Here is a 24729-nt window from a genome sequence, read left to right on the forward strand (position 1 = left end):
TGAATTAAACGAGAGTCGACTGTATTTCTTACTTTTCCTTGCACATCTTTCTTTCTTCACTAGTTCGAAAACGTTTGGCAAAGTTATAAACGACCGTTTCTCATAGAATGTACATTTCATCCCGTGCATACTGCGAAATCTTCGCTATAGGGAAATGCAGTTCTGGGGCAACCTCAAGGATTGAAAATGCGAAATCTAATTTCATAGTAACCGGCTCCATAAAATTTCGGCATATAAGCCGCAAATATTAAGTCTTTCGATAGTTTCATATTGAAACAATGTTTTTTTTTTAAGGTTGGATTTGCTGCCAAAAAGCTGAACTGAGAAAAATATGTTCAAAGCGCTCTAACCTCTACCTTTCTTTATATGTGTGAGTAGTGCCTGCGTGCTTTAGCATTAGTGGACTGAAAATAATTTATAAAAACTAACTATGCAAGTAGACTAATAAAACTTTTTGGGAATACTCTCTAGATGTTGGTGGATGTAAATATGGCATTTTTCAAATCAACCTTTTTGGCAGAAATGTATTTTTTTGGGTTGTTTCCCTGCTTAAGGAAGTACCTGGATAGAATCTATACTTCCCAAAGCAAACTTTCCTCGAAAAAAGAGAAAAAAGTTATTTTTGAGTGCAACATAAAAGAAGCTGGTATCATAATCACTCCTAACTCAAAAAGAGACTTACAAGGTACATAAACATAGCACTAAATCTTTTTTTTTTTTTTTTTTTTTGTCGGGAAGCTTTTTGTGACGTGCACATATCTCGTGCCACAAAACAAGCTAAGCTTCAAAGGAACGGCAATCAAGCCACCTCGGTGCTTAAGAACATAGTCGTCAGTCACCCGAAATTGCGGGAAATGCCTTTCCTTTCCTCAGAAATGTTACAGACACCTCCGACGGAGCAAAATGACGACATCCGAACTCGTTAAACCTGCGCCTCGAGCTTGGGACGTTGCACTTTTTCATTGCGACGTTCGCCAACTGCGCCCCCTCCGCATCAAGCACCAAAAGGCGGTGCCCGGATGGCAGCATAGTAACCCCTCGCAGTCTCGACATCGATGCGGTAAACCGGTACGGAAGTTTCCGGGCCTCGTAAACAATAACGCGCACACGAGAAAATGCTTGGCACGCAGCTACGCACCAGCGAGTGGCTTAGATCTGCTAAAGTAGTGCTCAATCAGGAAATTCACTTTACCTAGTGGCAGCGACGGTCAAAGAAATTCGGCAGCTCGTACAATAACCCACGCTCCGGACGTAGCTTATGTGACTAGCCCCATCCGAGCACTTAAAAAAAAAAAAAGTTTCTGGGAGTTCAGTTTATGTTTATAGGAAGGGTGTCTTCGAAAAGTCCCACAAAACCAAAAGGCTCTCGCTGGAGTGATCGGTCCCACCCCCAACAGTTCGGAGCGGAGACGGTGGCGCCGGAGAGTCGGCGGAGGCGGGCGGCGCTCAGCCCGTGAGAGGGTGCAGGTCCACCTTCACTTTCTCCTTCCGGCTGAGCATCCCCACCGTCGGGTAGAGACCGCCGCGGGGAAGCGCCACTTCCCGCCGACCCACGTTGACGCCGTTGTGCGTGAAGAACACCTGCGGGGGGAGAAGCAGTGGGTCGGTTTTAAAGAAGTACTCCAGCGATTTTATTTTATGGTCGCTAATTTGCCTCAAAAATGGCTCAGCACACCGATAGACACAACTGTACCAATGCCCCTTAATTTGTAATAAAAAAAAAATTTTTTTTTTATGTTATTAAGTTTTAGAGTTTTATTTTTATTGTGTTTCGCGAAACCAAGAGCCCCTACTGGCTACACTGAAGTGTGACGGCAGAAATGGTACCAAGTGGGCAGTAAATCACATACCCAACTGATTACAAGACGTAGAAAGATGTTTGAACAGCAGTAGAGGCTTTATTACACAACATTTCGGGAAGAGACTTCCCTTCTTCAAGTGTGCAGAAAATACAGTTGCAAAACGTTTTTAGAGAAACCAGAGGAGAGAAGGAACATTGGAGAAAGCGAAAGAAAAATATCATATACATAACAGTACAAGTAAAAACACCTAAGCATGAAAAAAACTACTTCAAGTAGTTTTTTCATGCTTAAGTGTTTTTACTTGTACTATTATATATATGATTTTTTCGGGGCAAAGCTCCTTAGGGTCTAGCCCTGTCCGTCCGGCGTCCATGCTCACATCAACTGCCATCCCATCTGTATTAAAAAAAAAAAAAATATGTTTGCGCAGCGGACAGGATTCGAACCCCAATGGATTTCTAGTCCATCGCCTTAACCACTCGGCCATGACTGCAGGACGAGTAGGGGGCTCTGAGATGTGGTAGGAACTCAAGAGATGGGGTTTCTGTCATGGATGAAACGTTGCAGGTAGCCGCTCAACATCTATACAGGAGAGGGCGCTGCGGTCAAAAGCGTATATAATTGCGTTAAACTTTGCATCCATTGGCTTAGTGTTTATAGAAAAGAAGGCGTTGCGGTCAAATGCTCAAATGCGTATATAATGCAGAACCACTGGCTCTGCATTTCACCGACCATAAAGCAGTAATAATGAAGTCGAAATGCAACCCAGAACTCAGCACTACCTATGAGCAATAAAAACAAAAAATCAGCACCATCAGCACTACCTATGAACAAAATCAGTATCATCAGCACCACCAGAGCTTCGCCATAATCAACATCATTCACCACGTGGAGATGCGGTCATTTTTTCTTTCGCTTTCTCCTATGTTCCTTCTCTCCTCTGGTCTCTCTAAAAATACTTTGCAACTGTATTTTCTGCATACTTGAAGAAGGGAGGTCTCTTCCGGAAACGTCGTTCAACAAAGCCTCTACTGCTGTTCAAACATCTTTCTACGTTTACGACTTTCTGGGTGAAGACTTTGTTCATGATCACAAGACGCTTGATGATGGGAAAAGAATGCTTGAAAGCTCATTCACTGACAAGAACCGAACAACGCTCGACATATATTCTGCTCAAAACTACCTGTACGACCTGAAAGTTTGTAGCATTCGTGACGTCGCACCACTGGAGAGCGTGCGGATATCTGAATGTTGGTTTCAGCTTCATCTTCATTTACGGTTTTCTCAATAGCTATTTTGAATTTCGAGACAATAAATAGCATAGCGTGAAGACTAAAGTCCGGGTATTCGGAAAATGCAATTTTTTTTGGGTAGCTCTAAAAAAGCCGGAGTACCCCTTTAAAATCCGTTGAAACGTCGTCAATCCTCTGGCGGTCTGCTGGCTTTTCATAATTCGACCTACTGGCTTTAGCCGCTACAGTCGCCTCAGTGTTCCTTTGTCTGTGCCGAACTAATGGTGGCCTTCTCGAGCCCGATGAAGGGAGAAGAAAATACTCATGAGTGTAGGACATGCGAGGCCTGTGCGTTCGAGATGTCGGTACAATGCGACGCACAAATTAGGTACGATGGCTGTGTAAGCGTTTATTTCGGAGCTAGTTTGGTTCTAAAACCTTTGGATAATGGAAATTTAATCGAGGTGCTTATGGGTAGGATGCAGTGTCTTCGGAGTTCACTTCTCGTAAAATTCGGGAGGGGGTTTTTGAGTTTATTTTTCCCTGAATATTTGAGGTTTATCGGAATAGTTTTTTGTTGGATTTCCAATTCTCTTTCATTCAAAGTTTATTTTACATTGTCCTTAATTTTTCAATATTTTGTTACAATACAAAAGGTCCACAGACAGGCATACCCTAAATTCATCTGTATCGAATGATACTTCTGCAGCTGCATTTGACATTATTGCCGCTGTCATTGACATATTAACTAACGACAAATATTGCGAGAAAGCTTAGCCTTAATAACAGTCAATTTTTTCAAATAACTAAGTTCCTGGACGTGATTGCATGGAAGCATGGAAGATTCAGCTGCCCTCCCTATCCTTCGAAATCTAGAGTTCATAGCTTTCAATGTTATGAAAACACCACCTCTCTTTCTAAGAAGCACAACTACCGTAAAAGACCGAGGGTGCACCCGCCCCACTTTCACGGAAAACTGGACTATTCTAGACATGGCGGTTGTCCTGTCAAATTGGGTGCTTAGCGTATATTTTCCTGAATTCCCAACTTTGGATCATGTTAATAATGGGTGCCTGAACGAAGTGGACGCTTCAGCGGCATTTTTATGGTAGTATGGTCCAAAATGTAAACCTAAACGATGGCTTTGTCATGACCCAGAGGTACCATGACCCATTTTCCTGAACCAACCTCGACGAGCTCAAAGGTAAACCCCCTTTTGTCAGTAGTCCAAGATTTTAAACGAAACTGACCTTATGCTCTCATTAAATTTATTCGTAAACAAACTCTTTTTTTCTTTCTTTTTTTGATTTGGCTGTAGGGATTTCTAAATTTTGAGATTTTCGGACAAATCCGAATTGATAAAAATATACCGGGGAGTGTTCATAAAATTTTTTCGGATTTATCCGAAAACATTGAACCCTACTTCTGGGTCGCCACTCTGTACTGGTCAGTTCTTGTATTCCCATCATTGAAACTTTAAAAAATCGAGTAAGAACCACGAGGTGATTGGAAAGCAAATTTTTATCTGCACGGATGTGCCAAAGTGACGGTGCCCAATGAGATACAGTCTCATGGCTGCCATTAGTTTGTCAAAAGTGAAACTATTTTTTGAGTCACCAGATGGCACTGAATTTTGAAATTTATACACATTTGAAAGTTCCTGCCTAAATGCGTCTACCCCAGGAGGTTCTGTTATCTGGTACCATATTTTCTCGCGTATAACCCGCATCAAAGTTTATAAGGAATCAAAGGTAAAGTGAGGCTTCACGGCAATGCACATGAAGTTGTAGGGATAGTTTCCTCGGAGTCCCTCTTCCCCGGTCTTTCTTAGGCGTTTTTTTCTCCCCACCTTCTCCTTTTTTCGGGTAGCCATTTTTGCATTGTTTTTGCAGACTGAGCAGCTGTGCTGAGCCGTCAATTCGACGAATTGTGCATGTGTTGCCGTCAAAGCATTGCTCCCAAAGGATTCGGCAGCAAGGCTCTGCTCGTTGCCGTTGAATCGTGTTCGATGGCAACGTGCGAGACGTCGTCGCCATAAACGCGAGTTGCTGTTGACGGCAACGATTTTCGTAGTTTCCAATCTTTTCGGCGAAGGATCCGACTGGCTTCAGATCCGTTGTCAAAGAAATCGGAAATTGAGTGGCAGGCTGAAAATTGAGTGGCAGGCGGTGAGAATGGAGGAAGGACGACCTGCAAAACTGCAAGCCATGACTGAAGATCTTTCCGCGGTCCGAAAACTAACGCTTGCCTCGAGCTTCAAAAAGCGCTTACAAAGGTCACCGAGGAGAGGAGAGGAAAAAATTGTCTGAAGGCCTTTCCCATTATTTGGCAGGCTGAAAATTGAGTGGCAGGCGGTGAGAATGGAGGAAGGACGACCTGCAGAACTGCAAGCCATGACTGAAGATCTTTCCGCGGTCCGAAAACTAACGCTTGCCTCGAGCTTCAAAAAGCGCTTACAAAGTTCACCGAGGAGAGGAGAGGCAAAAATTGTCTGAAGGCCTTTCCCATTATTTGGAAAACATCTACAAGCCTTTTCCACTACTAGCCCACCGTTATCTGCAGGCCTTTCCCAGTATTATCCCACTGTTATCTGCAAGCCTTTCCCAGTGTTTGCCCACTGTTATATGCAGGCCTTTTCGAGCATTTGGTAAAGGCTGTCTACAGGCCTTTCCCAGTGTTAGCCCATTGTTAACTGCAGACCGTTCCTGTTACTTGCCAAACATCAGCAAGGCTTTCCCAGTGCTAGCCCACTTACATGCAGGCCTTTCCGAGCTTTTGCCGAAGGTTCTCTGGAGGCCTTTCCGCAGGCCTTTCCCAGCGTTTGATTTCCTCACCTGAACCAGGATGGCGTCGGGGGGCTCCTGCCCAAAGGGGTCATCGGCCTCCCTCCAGCAGTGGCAGCCCTCGTCGTTGTCGCTGTCCTCGTCGGGTCCCCCCAGGGACCAGGGGCTGTTGTCCAGGAGGCGCTCCTCTGCCCCACACTCCTCCTCCTCGGCCACATACTCCCGGGGAAACAGGATGCCGCAGCCCATCACGTCCCCTGCGGATGCCGCACAATGCATCGAGACCACGTCTAGGGACCTGCTAGAGCAGTGGTTCTCAACCATCAATGCTTCGAGGTCCCCTACATACATGTGCACGGCAGCGGGGCTGAGCATGCTATGACTCCAGAGGTGTGCAAATTAAGTAAGGTTCTATTCTTGCTGTGTAACACAACAAATATAGAACCTTGCTTAAAGGGGTGCTCTGGCAATTTTTTGGACTTCCCCCACTAACTATATTTTCGGCATCACAGGTCTTCACCCTTTCAGATAAGCTATTTAGTATAGATAAATTCAGAATAGTTATTGAGCAATCGGCACGTGGAAATGATGCTAAAACCAACATTCGAATATACCCGCGCTTTTCAATGCTGTGACGTCATGGGAAGGCAAGCTGGTGGGTTGAGCAGGCAGTCTAAAAATGGACCTGCGAGGGTGCTGGATCGAGCTTCGAAAGCATTCATTTGGCACTATGAAACTGCTAGTAATCAGTTGGGAACAAGGTCTATTGGTCAAAGAGTGAACCCCTGCCTTCATTTGATGTCACTTTTTCATTGTTGCCAGTAGAGACTTTCACTTTGAAAAACACGGTGAGGACCAAAATAGTAAATTCAATAACTACGGCAAAAAATGTTATGTTGGCCCAATATTCGGGTCACTATTTTAGCACTGTTTGTTAGTTTGTATAGAAAATTTTTAGGCACATCGGGGATTATAAAGAAAACGCCGGAGTGCCCTTTAATTTGTGCCTCTCCAGAGTCATTGGGGAAGGCCATAGCACAACCCAATGACCCCAACGACATTTACATTGTCCGTTATACTTTTGACATTCAAGTCGGGGTCACACTTGTTTCTTTTTAAAATTGGAAAAAATATAAATACTTTAGCAACACTTGACACTGAGATCACATCATAAATTGGAGCTGACATATGTCTACAATTTTTAAAGGGCAACTTCGCTCAATTCCAAAGATTTCAGGATAATGAGGGATTTTATATTAGAAGCATTAGTAAAAGGCACTGAGACATTTGCTTCATGAAAAATGGGATATATATTGTTAAAACAAATTTTAAACTCGAGCAGAAATCGAAACCGAAACTTCGGCTCCGTCCAGCAACATTGACCTCGGGCTGCCAAGAACATGGCTATCACATGAAACGAGACGTCACATGATCCTCTACGCGACGATGGGCGGGATTGGGGCGGGCGTGTGCCAGGCGCGAGTGTCGTCTGCACTGCACTCTTCGCCACGTTTTGGTGTCTGCGACATTCGACGACGCCTGCACAACTGTGGCATACGTCTACGCACGTAGTGCCCGTAATGCGAACGAAACTCCGCAAGACAATAATCACAAATGTTGAGACGACGACGGCAGTTGTAACGTGGGAGACGGCGGTAACAGTGGGACGGCTGTATGACTCCCAAGAAGTGCGCTGCACAGGAGCGTTACGCCGATCACGAGGACACCGCTGAGTGCCGAGAGGAAACGGTGCTGACGTCACCCGTTACACTTGCTTGGAGAAGTCAAAAGAAGCAAAAATGGGCAATGGTGATGACATTTAGATCAATGTTGGCTACGCCCACGCCATAGTCTTGACTGCGATGTTGGTTGCGCCTCAATTCGCCCGCTCGAGTCGGCCGATTTTGGCAACTAGGCGCGTTGCAAAGTTTGCTGGACCGTTTAACAAACATTTAGACAGAACTAGGTTGTAATATTTGACGTGTAGTCTTCCTAGGTGATACTAAAAAAAGCTGCATTGTTTAAAAAAAAAATGAAGCAAAGTGGTTTTTTAAGTTAAACCTATAAAAGTTTACTTTGCTAAAACAAAAGTTCACACGTTTGAAATTTGTGTGGTAGTTAGCAGATACAAAACAAATGCTGAAATTTCATATAGGATGCAATCTAAACTAATTTTTTTTCTAAAATAGGTTTAATTATGAGAACTTGCAAAATGTTTGGTTTTAGGACACCCTGATGCTATGCTATACAAACTATATTTTAGGAATGATGGGAGGAAGGCATTTCAAAGTTACTTGACAGTCACATTTATGTTTAATTTTCGGGAGAATGACCCTTGAACAAGATGGTACAAAATGCTATTGTATTTCAATGACAATCTGTGCAGCGATTTCAGCAACAATTTTTCTTTATGAGAGTAGGCCTACTCAAGAGAAGCACACGAAATGAAAATGCAATGAGAATCACCCTCTCGCATTCGCATTCTTTGTAAAAAATTGCACTCTTCACTGATTTGACTAATTTTTCACCTTTCCCTTCCTCCGACAGATCGCTGATAGGAGCAAAATAGGCAGCCAACACATTCACCTTGCTCCCATGAGTATTGACTGTTTGTATGCATGCCAAAAAACATTACACAATTAAACTTTTCATTTGATATTTGTAAATGAAACCTGCTTCTAAATCATAATAAAATATGGTAAACTCCTGTGACAATTTTAGGAAGACCACACTAAACAGATGTACGACCCGGTTAAAATGAAACAACTGAAAATGCTTTTGGGAGCTTATAGATGAGACAGGCAGCAACTCCCACACATCAATTTATTTCTATAGGCTTTCACACCTGTGGAGGTCTACCACATTTATTCAATTACTCTTGAATCCCGATACACTGAAATTGATGTGGCACGCAAAATGGATAGGTCCAACATTCAATCTAAATTATGCTTTCTGATGCCACTGGCTCTCGTAAAAAAAAAGCAACAAAACATTAAAAAAAAAAAAGGAAGAGAGGCTGCAAGATCACCTTTTTTGCACCTGGGACCAAAACAGGATCCTTCGCCGCTCCCCACGAAGATCTTGCCATCATCTGCGAAAAGCCATACAAATGTTTTAAGTCTTTAGATTTTGTGCCATTTCAAACAGAGATTTTGCCTTTGTCCCTACGTGGATTAGACAGAGGTTCGAAATTCCAAAGGTGTTTATTCATTTATGTTGGCAGTCACGAGGCAAGAGACCACGAGCAATACAGATATATCGTAAAATCCCATAAGGGCGCCCTCCCCCAAAAGATCGCCCATCCCGTTTTTCTGGCTAAATATCTTTAACATAAAAATTCCGAGACATCACCCACCCCCGACTCCCGTTGGACGTCAAGCGATGTCAGACAGGAATCGCGTACCAATGGCGCGATTGGCAGTACCGGTGTGTCCGAGAAGCGAGTTCATTGTGGCTTCCCGTGTTTTTGTCCGCTTAAGCTTTAGCTGTAAGTAACACGCGCGAGTTGTTCCCGCATGTATATTGCATCGTGAAATGCGATTTTGTTGCGTCCGCGATCTGCGGTATTTGTTTCTATGACATGCGGGTTTGTAGCGTAGTTCCGTGTTTTTGTTTGCGATCTGCGCGTGCAATATCGGTGTCCGGGACAGGCATGATTCTAGCGGGTTCCCGCATCTTTATTGCACCATGGAACTTGAATCTGCTGCGTCCGCAATACGTGGTATCCGTTCCCGTGAGATGCGAGTTCTCGGCAGGTTTCTGCAAGTCCTTCGCACCGTAAAACGTGAATCTGCTGCGTCGGCCACTTGCGGTATCCTTTCCCGTGACACAGGAGTTTGTAGCGAATTCCTGCATGTTTACTGCATCGTGAAACGCGAATTTGCTGTGTCCGCGATCTGTGGTATCAGTTCCTGTGTCATGTGGTTTGTAGCGGATTCCCCGGCACTTATCATTAAGTTTTGATAAAGTTTTGCAGTGGCATCCCCAAAGATAGCTCACCCCATGTTTTTCACCATCTGTCTCCTCATTTTGAGTGGGCCACCTTATGGGATATTATGATAGGTTACCCAATATGAAATACAAGTAGAGGGCAATTGAAGACTGATCGGATGCTTAAAATGAACTAATGATACGAGCGTAGTCTTACAAGTATATATATTGCAGAAAACATTTGGTAACAATGTTCAAGGTGCCAAACTTCTTTCATATTTTGATAAAAATTAGAAGGTAACCAGTCGAACCTAGGGTTCGACAAAAGTTTGAGACGTCCCCGCTTGTGACTGCATTCCATCCTTCCCATTATGCGGACAATTCAAACTTCCAATGAATAAATTAGAACTGACTGGTTTCATAAAGTTCCAATTAAATGTACCGTAAAATACCGGGGAAGCGCCCACTCAAAATTTAGAAATAATCGCGAGAGAATGGGGGATGGGCGCTTGTCCGGTCATCAATTTTACATATCAATGTACTGCGCATATTTCCTCAGATCTTACAAATTTGGGAATGGGCGCTTAATGTGGTATGGGCGGATGCGCAGTATTCTACGGTACCCAGGAAACTCGAAAGCACAAACAGAGATGGACACCAACAAGCGCTCGTCAGTGTCCCCTTCTTTCTATCCTTCTTTGTTTGCACTTACAAGTTTCTTGAAAATGCACCGACTAGCCCGACAAAGATTCTCGTTGAATATTTAATTGTAGGGGGCCTTTTACAACATCACGAGCGTGAAGGGGGCTACAACACCGACGCAGTGGATGCGACAAATCTGCCTCCCAAGCAACGCCAGTTCTAAAAAGAATGAGAGCACAGACCCGCGTGGTAGGCGATGGACCCCTCGTTCCACCCCGGATGCCTGTGCCTTGGGTAGTCCTGCAATGAAAATAAACAAATAAATAAACAAACAAACAAACAACAGCCAACTTGAATTGCACCCCTCTGAACTTGGAGCGACTGGCAACTGTGTACAGCGGTACCACACTCAAACCTTCCCGAAGACGGGATGCGACGGAATGCTACTGAATGTGGCGATCCCTGCTGGCGAAAGTGAGGGACTTTTTATACCACATGACCGGCGGGGGCGGGGGGGAGGGGGGGGCAGAAAGTACCTATACTCGGCGAAAACATTTCTTGGCAATGCAGTGGAGAGGAGGAGAGCCCGCGCACAGCTTTATTCAGTGCTCAAAATGGGAGTGGGAATGCGTGCCTGTATCTTTCACTGCATTGCCAAGAAAAGTTGTCGCCGGGCAAGACGTAAGCCTTGCCCGGCCCATTGTTTTCTTTATTTCTCGCTGAATGCGATGTTCCCCCACAAATTACTTTACATTCCACATACACAAATGCGAGTAATTTCACTTAAATTTTGAGCTTGTTCACCCTCTTTATGCACGCCAAAGCGGACTCAATTATTCAATGTGAGGACGGCCTTCAGGCAACCATTTGCCCATCTCGGCATCGACCATTCCGTGCTGCGCAGTCGAGGCTGGCGCAATTTCCACGAAGGTGCATTGCATTGTATTCAGTTTCCATCTATTAAAACCAAAATTATCCTCCACGACCGTCTACATCGAAAGTCGCAAAGCTTTATCTTTGGCTCCACGGGGGGCATCCGTCCAACAAAAACGGGGAGCAGAAAACTGAGCAGCCGAAGGCAACGACACGTCAAAGGCAAAGGGGCCGATGCCACGTTCGATCGACAGCCTTGAAAGCTCTCGCTCTTCCCTCGACAAAGACTGGATTCAAGGCGTACCTTGTGGGCTAGTCCGATGGCAATGCAGCACTTCTCCCCAGGGTCCAGGATCTCCAGCTCGTAGTAGTGGCTGGTGGTGTTGAGGGGGCACCGAGTTTGGGCCAGTCCCACGTCCACCATGCTGGCCCCCCGGCCAGAGTACTCCAGCACCTGCAGTAAGGTGACGCACGTAGGATCGCAGAAAACCAAATGCACATTTATTGCGGCCTTAGTGCGGTTTTCGAAATGCCCCTTTCTGATTGGGGCTGAATAAAAAGAAAAGAGAAACACAAAATAACAAAATAGACTGCACGTCTGACTTTTTCGGCCCTTGAAAGATTGAGCTGTGTATTGGCACCCAATCTTTTAACAATTTTAGACCGACACAATCTGCGTCTCCCAACTTTATGCAAAGAATTGAGATAAGTTGCACATTTTTCATGTTCAATTGCAATGCAACCTCTCGTGAAGCCACACGACGTGCTCGTGTGAGTGTGATGTAACGTGAAATCATGCAACACGATCACCTTACTTGGTTGAGTAACTCTGGTAAATCACGTGACATCCTTAGGTCACACGATCACATCAATGTAGTTTATTAGATAAGACGATTCACAGTGATCATTTGATCACGAGTGTTTTGCTGCGACACGAATACATAGCAATTGTAATGACACTCATCCAAGTTGTTCCGCAGGTGCAGGCGAGCCTCGGACTATGGAGAGAGAGGTCCAAGGTTTCAATTCCTGGCTAAAGGACGGTCTTCTTTTATAAAGACGTCTGGGGCCATTAGCCGGTGAATGCACCCGTTCCTCCCAGCACGTAAGTGGGATTTTGAGGTCATGTGACCAGTTTTGTAGGGGAAAAAGTACCTACCCAGTGCCATTAGCAACTGTTTTGCAAATGGCGTCAGCGAGGATATAGCCGCGTCCCTTTGAAACTAGGCATAAGCTATGACTCCCGTTAGTTGTGATTTGTGAATGGATGCAACTACAATATTCCGGACAAATCATACCCCACAGCCGCTGTGCTGACTGCTGTTTTTCTTTGTTTCATCGTCGTGCTCCAAGATCGTAAGAATCGCTGCAGGGAATCTTGTGTAAACCAGTCCAATGGGTAGTTGTAAACAGCCTATAGCCAGTCGTCAGTCAGTTTGTCTGTCGTCTGCGTTGAATTGCTCCATGGACTAACTAAGAAAGGCAGTGACCGTGACGAGTTATGGGACGTCGGCGCGACATCTTCAAAATGGCTGCACACGCGATTAGTGTGCAATAACTTTGGCAGTGGACCAGCTCCGCATTGCAAGGGACAGCAGCTGGCTGTAAAGAGGGTGTGGGAGGAGCTTCCCAGTGCATTATAAACACTTCAATAGTCGTTGCTGTACATGTTTGGCGGCAATTACACATTTCAAAGTTCCCGCCTAAATGCCAAACCGCATGCGCCACGAAACGTGCTGTTGTCTGTTATGTCTTTCGGAAACAATAAACCTTGTTTATAGTTTCCCTGTTTTGCCTTGCTGGTGTTACTTATAGATCCGAAATTGGACGCTCCGCACATAAAACAGGCGCGAGATGGTCGCTTCGCGTGTCAGCTGCTCTTGTAGTAGCGACAGTCACGATGCCAGCCCTCAAGATTCAGATTTTCAACGCTTCCCAGAATTCAGTTCAGAAGATGAAAGCTCATCATCCGATGAAGAGCCTCTGTTAAATACCTCCCAGCCCGATACCGTCGGTATGTTGCGAAAGCGGATGCGCCAAAATAAAACCAAATAGAAGAAAGGCGACAACTTTTTGCCCTCAATATTCCTATTCAATGTATCTTGATCTGGACGGCTTGCAAGCACCGTACGTGCTCCCGTTCTATGATTAAACGAGCCCTGTGCACTGACTCTTCGTTTGTACTGTGTATTCCATACTATAGTCTGCACCCGGCAAATAGTCCGCATGTAAAATTCTTATACACATCGCACCTCAAAAAATGCTCGCTTCATTATCCCACAAAGAAGCTTGCTGCATACAAAAATCATCACCAACATAAACCTGCCATTTACAAATTTTTTGGCAATTTGTCATTATAATTATCTTAAAAAAACAACAGATCCTCGCAATCTGAAAATGTAAATAGTCCGCAAAGGATAAGGTTTAAACTTCCAGACATGTATAGTTATTAACCCCGAGAGCAAACACAAGCGTCGCTGCGGTCGCCGCGCCCTGATTGGGTGAAATGTACCGTGACCATCAGGGGAAGGACTCCGCTTCGCTAACTCACATCCGGCTCGCTTCCATGCCCCAGTTTCGTGGTTTAGCCAGTGTGTGCCGCAAGCACTTCAAGGAGCGGTACCTCATTTACCCGGTGTACAAGACGCTGGGTTAAGCCGATACCAACGTGCCTTTTTTTATATATTTTATCTTTTATAAGCCCCGAGAGCGAACACAAGCGTCGCTGCGGTCACCGCGCCCTGGTTGGGTGAGGTGTACCTTGACGTCAGGGCGATGGCTCCACCCCGCGATCTCGCATCGGCTCGCTTCCCAGCACCGGTTTCCTGGTTTGGCGTAGTGTGCCGCAAGCTCTTCCAGGAGCTGGACTTCGTTTACCCGGTGTACAAGACGTTGAGTCTGGCCGATATTGACGTGCTTCCGTACATTTTATAAGCCTACTCGTTTCTTTTACTTTTAAAATTCGGTTACAAATCCCGAAAGCTATCGGCGGAGGCCATACCGCCGATGAACAAAATTTCTTTACGAGCTGACACCCACCCATGTTCATAGAACCAAAATTTGAGATTGCGTGCGATCAGAGCATTTATCGCGGCAAAAAAAACTTGTCAGGAAGAAAGAAAACAATATTGTTTTACTTACTGACAAGATATTCACCGAAATATTTTAAGTTTCAGTTTGATGAATAGTGGGCTCAAGTGGACATTGGCTCATAGAAAAGATTTCTTTTTTTTTTAACGTGACCGCATTAGTGCCTACATGACTGGAAAATCTGATGGCATCCATCTGCGGACAAAACAGTGGAAAGGGAAGCGTGCCGCATGGAGAGGAGCAGGGTAGCGAGGGACAATGATGAGAAGGAGCGACGTCATGGGGTGGAAGCCAATGCGCACGCGTATACTGGGGCGAGCCTGAACTTGCAGCTGTGCGAAGCGCATATGCCTCTGTTGGTGCTACAAAAATTAAAGGAAGATCCTCGGTTTGTGTTAAAAGATTAAAGGAAGGAAAAATTAAAGGAAGAATTAAAGGGGAGGGGATGCATTAGCACGAACCATGGGAAACGCCCAACACATCCTCCTCCGGGAAATGACAACACTGACCCCATGGCAAAGCCAAAAAATTGACCGCACCTGCACATGGTGAATGATGTTGATTGGGGCAAAACTCTGGTGGTGCTTGTTTGCATAGACGCTGAGCCGCAGCATGCCGAGCCTTTCGTTCGTTATCATCCATGTCAGAAAGAGAATGTGTGGTATGCAACGTGGTTATATACGCATTTGAGCATTTGATTGCAGCGTCCACTCGTCCATAAACATTGAGCCAAAGCACGCAAAGTTTAACGCGATTATATACGCATTTGCTTGCAGCGCCCTCTCCTGTATAGACGTTGAGCGGCTACATGCAACGTTTTATCCATGACAGGAACCCCAGCTCTTGAGTTACTACCACATCTCAGAGCCCCTTACTCGTCCTGCAGTCGTGGCCGAGTGGTTAAGGCGATGAACTAGAAATCCATTGGGGTCTCCCCGCACAGGTTCAAATCCTGTCAACTGCGCAAACATTTTTTTTTTTTTTTTTCGTTTTTTTTTGTTTGTGAGCATGTGAGCTCACGAGCACGAGCACGAGCACCAGCAAGATCGATGCGAGCACGGGCGCCGGACGGACAAGGAGCTAAAGAGCTTGGCCCCTAAAAGAGGCGGAAAAAATAGAGGAAGCAAAAGAGAAAGCCGAGAGTGAAGGGGTCAGCGTTAGCGTTTCCCAAAGTGGGACAAGCGTGCCGTTTCTCAAGGGTCATGCTGATGCTTTCCCTAAAGATCCACCAATGAACCTTCCTTTAATTTTTTTTTTTTGTATCTTTCAATTTAGGTAACATTGCGCATTCACACTTTCGCATTTTACCACCACCGCTGGCATCGCATTCTCACAGAGTTTCGGCTTCCTGCAATGCACCGTTCACTCGTGCGGGCCGAAAGACCGTGTTTCATTTTCTCGATCGATCCTCGCAGGTACAACTCCTCCCCGTACTCACGGGTCCGTTGAGCCGGACGTCGTGCAGCCTGAGCCAGTCCTCCTCGTGGGAGTCGACGCACATGAGGGCGTCCTCCAGGCCGGAGCCCAGGCCGCAGGAGGAGGGGTCCTGGCCCAGCAGACGTACCCGCTGGGCCCCCTGCAGCAGCACGGCCGGCTGGAGGCCCCCCGACAGGAGGGACGTCGACCGGGCCACCTGGGCAGGCAACAGTGGCTGTGCACGCTTCCCTCTCGGAGAACCGGGTTGTCGTGGAAGCCCGAGAGCGATCCGGCCCCTATGATCCACTTCCCCTCTTTATTCGCCTCCGTACCACTTCTAAAGGCTGGTTCACACACTTTCAGCTGCTTAGGACAGTCTGCCTTAAAAAATGCATGCAAAGAAAAAAAAAATCTTTTTAACAGCCTAGATGGAAAAAAACAAAGTTATAAAACGGATTTACAACAGAGAAAAAAATTAGAGCCATATTTACAGCGCAAAACTAATTTGTAGTTGGTGCCCACGGGAGCCGCCGTGGGTCACGTGGTAGACCTGTGCGCCGTCGGGCGGCGCCGCGGCCACCTCAAAGTCATGCCGCCGCCGCACGCTGAGCGTGGTGTGCTGTCGGTTCAACGCGTTTCTCGACGCTGCCGACCGGCGCACATGTCTATCACGTCTGCTTGCGCTTTTTCAGGAGCTTCCTTTGAGCTGTAAAAGTTACTTATTGATCTTCGTTTTTTCTTTCCCTTCAAACGAAGATGGACAAGTCAATTTTCGAGACCATAGGAAGCTTCCGAAAGAGCGTAAGCACCACGTGACAGATAGCGGCCACTTTTCTGCGGCACCCGTGGGTGCCAACTACAAATTTGTATGGCGCCGTAAATATAGCTCTAAAAATTTTCCTTTTCCGTTGTAAATTCGTTTTATGACTTCCTTTTTCCAACACGGCTGTTTAAAAAAAATTTATTTTTCCTTTTCATGTGATCTTTAGAGCACCATCGAGGGTCATATTTTTTGTTGTTGTCTTAAACAATGCAAATTATAGTCATCGACACACCTTTTTTTTGTCTTAAACGATGCCAGTTGTAGTTGTAGACATGCAATAAAATACAACACAAAAAAATTTCCCCACACAAGCATGTGCCTTTTTATTTTTTGTAGTTTTCTCCCTCTTTTCACCTCCTCGCTTCTTTATTTGTGACGTAATCGATTATGAAATTTACAAGCTTTGTAAGCGACATTGCTATACTATTTAAAAACGGCACTCGTAAAACATGTTTTTTAACGCAATCACAGACGCCCTACCGCCTTTCTTTTTGAAATATTGAGAATTGGTGTTTGAAAGTGATGTCGCCTCCTGGCTTTTTGTCCTACCTCGGAAAACAAGGCAGTGCTCGACACATGTAGCACTCAGGATGATCGGGGAGTCGAGGAATCGGACAAAGTTCTTTTTTCGGTGCCTGAACACCTCTCAGACTTGGAAAAGGAAATCGTCAAATGGTCAAAACAAGGCTGGAGTGTCATGTTGTCAGACACTGCGATTCTGGTGGTTGGGCGTAGTGCGGCAAAAGCACGAGAGAATGCGGTGCCGCGTTCGTCGAGGGCTCCCAACTCCGGCCGCCTAAGCTACCGTGAACAGTCAAGCCGGAGAGCAACCCGCGGCGGAACAACTTTTTGGGAAGCGGTAATTGCGGCGGTCGGGGACACGTTCAGGGCGTCGTCGAAAGGGAGGTGGAGAGGGAGGGCCCACCTCGGTGCCGTTGTGGGTGACGAAGAGGGTGACCAGGGTGCGCCAGTTGCAGTGGCCGTCCCCCTGTCCCAGGTGCACGCCGCAGCCCACCCTGTCGCCCGTGCTGCACACCACACCCGGGACGCCGCTCTTTCCCTGCCAAAGGCTGCAGAAGAGAAAACCCCAGCATCGTTGCTGTTGACGATGATGACTAAACGGGCAACGACTTTAACGTCGTAAGCATTTGCAGCTTCTACCGTAAAATACCAAGCAAGCACCCATTCAAAATTACGAAAGAATCGCGGAAAAATGGGGGATGGGAGCTTGTCCGGTCATCAATTTTACATATCAATGTACTGTGCATATTTTCTCAGATCTTACAAATTTAGGAATGGGCGCTTAAAGGGCAACTCCGCTTGATTTCGGAAATTTTGAGATAGTGGGTGATATAAACGTGAAAAGTACTTCAAAACAACCCTAGACCGTTTGTCTCGTTAAAAGCAAAATATTTTTCGTGCGATCTTGTTATTTACCACAATTGCAAACCGAAACTGAAACTTCGGCACAGCCGGGCAACATTGTACTCTCAACGTCAGTTGCATACGCACCCACGTGGAATACAAGGGGTCACGTGATCTACTAGCGGTAACCCAAGAAAGACGCGGATGCGAGGGGAAGGGCGAGGAGGGAGGAGGGAGGGCGGGCCTAGCCGCGGCGGCGAACAGGCAATGCAAGCAGCAACGAAGCAGGCTATGTAGGCGGCAACCCAGGCGGCTGGTCGGTTGGCACCGGTTGGCAGGTGTGTCAGCGAAACTCATCCCGTACTACTCTCTCGTCCTCTTTTTGTTTCTCTTGTTCTCGTTCATTTTTTTTTTGTCTGTCTCGCCCACTGATCTCTATTGTAGTAGGCTCGCCTCTTTGCTTGCTCAAACGTAGAGCGCGTCCGTAGCGCCACCCGGTAAGCTCTCCCTGGAAAAGAAAATACCAAGAAAAAAACTGCGTATGCAACAGACGTTAGCCACAACGGAAATACAACGTTGGCTGCGCAGCACGTCGCCCGCTAAATTAGCGGATTTTGGTGACTTCGCGCATCTCGGTTTTTGTCGGCCGGTTTAGTGATCTTTTAGGCGGTATTACGTTATAATATTTGACATTCGGTCTCTCTAGATGACACTAAAGAGAGTCGCAGTGTTTGGTAACGACCAAGAATGAAGCGGAGTTTCCCTTTAATGTGGAATGGGCGGATGCTCGTTATTCTAGGGTAGTTTTTCCTATTGTTTATCTCGGCATAAGTGAAAGAGCACGTGCCACCTTTTCCCAAAATATTGCGATTTCGTTGCGTAATTGAGAAGAAAATAAAAACGTTTCGTCCTGACGTGCAGCTGTGCGTGGTGGTCCTCGGAACCATGGTGGACGAGAGTTTTCATGGCAGCCTCTGTCGGAAGTCAACAAAACTATTTCCTCTCCGTCACTACCCCCTCCCCTCCCCTCCCCTCCCATCATCATCATCATTCCCCCCCCCCCCCACCCCCCCCCCCCCCCCCCCGTCTTTCCCACGGAAGAGTCTTTTGTCTCGATTTCTCGCCACGACCTTTGATGATGCCAAGCAGATGCAGCTATCTATTGTAGCCGAATCGGACCTCAAGTCGACAATTGCAAAGGGAGGGCTGGGCACCCCGAAGATAAAAACAGACGTTGTACTCCAACCTTCGCTACGTTTAATTTTCTTTTTTTTCAAATAAAAACTAGAGCATGCGAGAAAAAATGGTTCTTTGTTCTTAATTCTATAGGCAGTGTACAGCAGGGTCCCGAATCTGGGTGAAGCCTCTAAACTGGACCGAAGTTTCGCGCTCACAAAACAAAGCTGGATGGATACGGGGGACGCTGCAAAACCCAACGACATCACTCAAACAGCGATATCTCTAACGAATCAGCGCATTTTTGCAAAAGAAGTGCGCGACTGAAAATGGCTGACAAGGCCGACGAGACAAGTCACGTCACGATTCTCCCATTCCCTCTCCTCCTCGCTACATCCCGTCGAGCTGGTGAACCGAAGGGAGGAGGAGAGAAGTGAGGCCACTTCCTCTCATTCTCGAATTCTCCCGGTAGACAATGATGTCAAAGACCTCATAAGAATGGAAAGTTGGGCGAGTTGGTGGGAATTCATCGTAGGAAACAGCACGAAAAACAGATGAGGGCGAAGAAGAAACACACAGGACAAGTGCTGATTCCGTGTTTTTTGTCTTCGTCCTTGTCTGTTTTTCGCGTTGTTTCCCACAATCAAAGACCTCGCTTGATCGCGCCCTTCTTTTCCAAAAGTATGGCCATCCATTTGAGATATTGAATGATGTACGACTGATGTTTAAGAGTTCGTAGCGTCCCCCGTTCAACGCTTCTGCGGCCTATAATTTGCGAAATCCATATTTCGGTTCAGTGTCCCTTTAAGGGACCGCACAAATCGGCTTGGTAACGTGTTGTGCTATGATTTACCGCAGAGATGCCCAAGGGTAATGGAGGCATCGCATCAAAATTTCAACAAACAAACTTACTGGCATAAAAAAGTAGAAAAACAATAATTGTCTTTCTATACCTGCAGCTCCCGTCTGCTAACCGCAAGCCTTCTGACCGGCGCGACAACCGACAGCTGGCGGCAATTTACGGTAGCTCGGTAGCTGCCAGGTCGCGCCAAAAGCCGGAATCCTTTACGAATCGTAAATGGCACACTTTTCCTGAGTGCTAAAATGATTAGTGCACGATTTCTTTTTTGTTCCCAATAAAACATATTAAATGAACACAAAACAAATAAAACTGACGGTTCGTCGAGTAATTTCGGCTACACGTCCGCTTTTGACATGACCAGGCGGCTGCCGAGCTGCAGCAAGCCGCAGCCGAGCCCCGAAGGCCGCCATCCGTCGGTTGGTGCACCAGTAAAAGTGTGCAATTAGCAATGCAGAAAGCAGAAAAATCCAGTTATTGATTTTTCATTTCTTACTCGGGTAAGTTTATTGTTAGAAATTTTCATGCCACGCCTCCACCACCTTTGGGCACGTCCGCGGTAAATTGTCGCGCGATACGTCATTGAGTTGATTTATGAAGCCACATTAAAGCATAGGGGTAGGAAGCTTCTAGAGGCGACACGACGCTGCCAAAGGTGAAGCAGGCAATGTGGAGGGACACGCCTCCAACGACGACCAAAATTAGGAGACACTCTATTGGACGAGAAGGAGAGCCGACTCAGCTCCAACTGCTGTTTTGGTCACCCCCAGAACCGCCTCCGTGCTTTAAGGGCTTCGTCCGGATTGCCAAAGTTGGAAAACAGCCGCTCACCGTCCCCGGCTGATGCGGCAGCCGAGCGAAAGGGCCGACTCCCAGTCGGGCCGGTCGGAAGAGCCCTCCGTGTCGGCCGGGGAGAGGAAGCCCATGAGCAGGTCCCCGAGCCCGGAGCCCAGGTCCAGCAGCTCCATCTCGAAGTAGCCGCACTCCGTGCTCGCAGGTTCTGCCCCGATGTACAGGCCGGGACGGCTCTCCGACTCCCGGCTGCAACATGGGGGAGGGGAGTCAACATTCTTCCTCTTAAGGCCCTTTCAAATGCTTGCGTTTCTTTACGACTGAGTTGACTGAGTTCTGGGGATCTGCTGCAGTGGGAGAATGTGCTGTCGCCATCTACAAGGTGACCCTGTATCACGATCCTTCTCGAACGTGGACGAAGGGGGCCGAAGCACCCGCCGAGAAGAGACGACACGCAGCCTGGTTGTGAGGGTGGACGATGACTGACCGGAGCGGCGTGCGCTCAACGGCGTTTATTCGGTGCGGTGATCAATGTTGCCCGCCGAGCCAGGCGGCCGCAGACGGGCGGACTGGAGGGGGCGCTACATACTTGTCACACCCTGGAAATGTATTTCACTGAAGTGAAGGTCTTGCGGTATTTCTGAGATCAAATGTGCCTATCATCTATGAGAAATCTAGTGTCAGGAAGTACTTGAAGTATGTTGCACTTAAAGTACTATAGTTCAAGTAGGTTTAGAAAGCTTCCACTTTACTTGTAGTACATTCTACGAGTCTGTACTTTTACTTTACTTCGAGGTATTTTTTTCCGGTACTTTTCGAAGCAAGTACAACTCCCGACTTAAAAGTACATTCCCCAAACTTATTATCATTAAATTTGTATTGCAAAACAATGTATTTTCGACACTAACGAATACTGGGAAGGACACACTACTCTCACCGGAAACGTGAGCGGACGACGCGTCGCTCCGTTGGTACTGGGGACAGCTTTCCCCCATAATAAAAAAAAAACTCGAGACTGATTTTTTCACTTTCAAGCAGCTTTCCTGCAGCCCTTTTGAACTCTCACTACTTCTCGCTCAGTTGGCGCTAGCGAGGAAGTACAATACGTTAGAAGGGGACGCTCCGCCATGAACGGGTCGCTCGCAGAAGCTACGGGGCTGACTTCGCGCTTTCTCTTAGTCACGTTCTTTCTATCGCGAAAGATTGCGTTAAAAGGTACTTATACTGTACTTTAATAGTACATTGTTTTTACGTTACTTTACCTCAAGTACATTGCACCTGCTGCGCTTACAGTCAAACCCGTTTATAACGAACAGCAGGAAACGCTACGATCAGTTCAATATAGCAAGTAGTTCAATATAGCAAAAACCATTTACAACAAACTTCCACAATGCGTTCGTTGTAAGGCTAGAGCTTCTCTTTCTCTGTCATCTCTTCGCTTCCACCTAGTAACAAAATGCTGAAAAGCTTCTTTTTTTTTTTTTATTGGCATGCGTGCAGATTTTTTTTTTTTAGCTCATTTTCTTTTGTAATTTTTTCTCTTTGTAGGCAACCACTTTGCGATGAAGTTATTTTTTTTTCTGTGCGTGCGTGCAGTGTTTTTTTAGTTTTCTTCCTTTCTGAATCGCTTCTCTTTGTTAATTTTGTTCGCAGCTTGAGCTTTTGGAATTTTCTTTCTTTCATAGATAGTTTTGGGGGGAAGGAACAGGCTAGAAGACGATTGTCTGCACGTTTTTGGAAGCCTTCCCGAGGGGAAAAAGTTTGATATAGCCAATATGTTGTTCATTATAAAAAGTACTTTTTTAAATGCATGTTTATTTAAATTTTCCGTGAGTTTGATATTGACAATAATTCGCTGTATGTGGGTTCGTTTTAAATGGGTTTTACTCTACTACTTTACTCGAAGTACATAACCTCTAATTTAGTTTGTACTTTACTTCAAGTACTTTACCCGACGCTGGAGAAATAATTGTTCATTACATTGTCAAAAGTTAGAAGAAAAAAAACTAATAGTGCACACACAAAAAAAAAGGACAGCGTCTGTCGCGTTTACTGCCGGGATCGTCACTGGCGACGGCGCGACACTTCCACGACGTCGTGGGGCGCTAATCGAGGGACTGCTGCTTTCGTCGCAATAAACAAACCGGTCAGAGATGAGTCCCAGGCACCGCACTAACGCCGACAAAAAAATTCCAGGATTCTGCAGTGCCGTTCGTAAAATATAAAATACCATAGTATTAACAATATTTATGAGGTTTCGTAACGGCGGGTTCATAGAGCGCTAGAAGACCTTCCAGACGCGCCGAATTTTCGAGGTCCCCCGAAGAGGCAAACAAGAGGCACAAATCGGACGAGAGTACCAAGCGCGCGCCCAGCCAAAATTTGTCTTCGATTAGAGGAGGATACCCAAGAATGAGACGGCATTTGTGTCTGATCTAAGCGTACGACCCTCCAGCACAAACAAACGGGATGCCCACGAGGCTGGAAACAGGGATGCGTGGCCACGCACCGGAGGACGTTGCCCTCGACGAGGACGTTGCTGGAGAAGAGCCGGCGCATGTCGAGCATGGGACGAAACACCTGTCCCGCGGCCAGCTTGGGCGGCGGGCGCTCCGGGGCGCCCTCCATCCTCAGCATCGGATTGGGTGGCTAAGGGCAGGGCGGACGGCGACGCATCTGCCCCGAGACCACGCGGGCGATGCTCTTGTTCAGCGTGTTTCCGGGCACCCTCGTCGATTCTGAAAGACGGTTAAGTGGTACTTTCTACAACCGAGGCCGGATTCACGAAACTTCCTTTGCACTCTCGCGTCTACTTATGACCAACTTCTTGTGATCTCTGACTACGAGAGGACCTTCATAGACACCGGAGCCACCTATGAGGGCAGCTGGCTGGCTAGCAGACGCTTGTCTGTACGGGCCCTGCTCACCAGTCTAGCCTCGTGGGTTACCCAGAGTACCACTACTGTAGCTCATAAATATTCTCATTCTTATGAAGTGGCCCTAGAGTTCTTCGAGCCAATGAAGAAAGAATAATGTGCAAAAAAAGTAGAAAACACAGTTACCTTGCAATTTTTCCGTGGCTTCCCGATAGATAAGCCACTTCCTTGTTAAGAGAGATCGCAAGGTCTTAACAACTCGGTCGTAAGCAGTTGCAAGTAGGTGAATTAACCTTTTTGGCTAACTTTTCGGTATCCCCTATGCGGCGTCCTTCTGCCTCGCGCGTGAAGTCAGAGAAAATTCTGCGACAGGAGACTAATTCTTACAAACAGTTTTGCAACCATTCGATTGAAATGCTGCTGATGCGACGCCAGTTTTGTCACCGATAGGGAAAAGTTCAGGCGAATCATCCCCCTTCCCACCATGGCAACGCTTCGCTCTCGAAACTCTCGTTGGTTGCGAGACACCGGAAGCTTCTCTCTTTTTCTCACTCTTTTGCCGTAGTCCTGTTTTGTTTCCAAAGAACTCTTTAGGCATACCAATTGTGGCACATCTTAAGAACTTCTGAAGCTACAAACATAGCATGAATGTCTTAAGATGAGACATTTCTGCGCATTGTTCTTTGTTCCCAACCTTTTCTGGAAATAAAGCACGCGGAAACTAACGGCTGCAATCAAGATCAAGATTAAGGTGTTTACTAAGAACAAAGAATGTCTTTTTTTTCTGAGGTACTCCGCACCTAAACATTTACAGTAAAATTCACTTTTTTGAACAAAACTATAACCTCTTGGCTAAAGGCCCGTTCACACACTTGCGACCTCTTAGAACCGGGTGCCTTGGAACCTCTTAATCTCTCTTACGAGAGGACACACAGACACCCCCTATTGGGTAGCAGTGTAAACTTGGCGGCCCGGCATATTTCCTATTTCTCTCACACAATATCCTTTCTTTCTTGGCTTGAAAAACTTTTGTCAACGTTATAAACGAGCCTTTCTCATAGGTATGACAC

At 46.4% G+C, this 24729-nt stretch overlaps 1 protein-coding gene across 1 annotated transcript in view; it reads right to left on the reverse strand.

Moving 5' to 3' along the window:
- Positions 1–1302: 1302 nt before the first annotated feature.
- LOC120848537 (SPRY domain-containing protein 3-like) overlaps positions 1303–24729 on the reverse strand; it is a 30130-nt gene continuing 6703 nt past the window's right edge. Inside the window, exons 2-10 of the mRNA XM_040220531.2 lie at positions 23293–23521; positions 20823–21032; positions 17517–17661; positions 15791–15985; positions 11567–11716; positions 10632–10689; positions 8846–8908; positions 5869–6074; positions 1303–1581 (exon numbers count right to left, since the gene is read on the reverse strand). Of these exons, the coding sequence (XP_040076465.1) occupies positions 1447–1581; positions 5869–6074; positions 8846–8908; positions 10632–10689; positions 11567–11716; positions 15791–15985; positions 17517–17661; positions 20823–21032; positions 23293–23420 (1290 nt within the window). The 5' untranslated portion in view covers positions 23421–23521 and the 3' untranslated portion in view covers positions 1303–1446. The remainder of the gene's footprint in view (positions 1582–5868; positions 6075–8845; positions 8909–10631; positions 10690–11566; positions 11717–15790; positions 15986–17516; positions 17662–20822; positions 21033–23292; positions 23522–24729) is intronic.

Source organism: Ixodes scapularis, unplaced genomic scaffold, assembly GCF_016920785.2.
Source record: "Ixodes scapularis isolate PalLabHiFi unplaced genomic scaffold, ASM1692078v2 ptg000658l_1__unscaffolded, whole genome shotgun sequence".
NCBI classification, from domain to species: Eukaryota; Metazoa; Arthropoda; class Arachnida; order Ixodida; family Ixodidae; genus Ixodes; species Ixodes scapularis.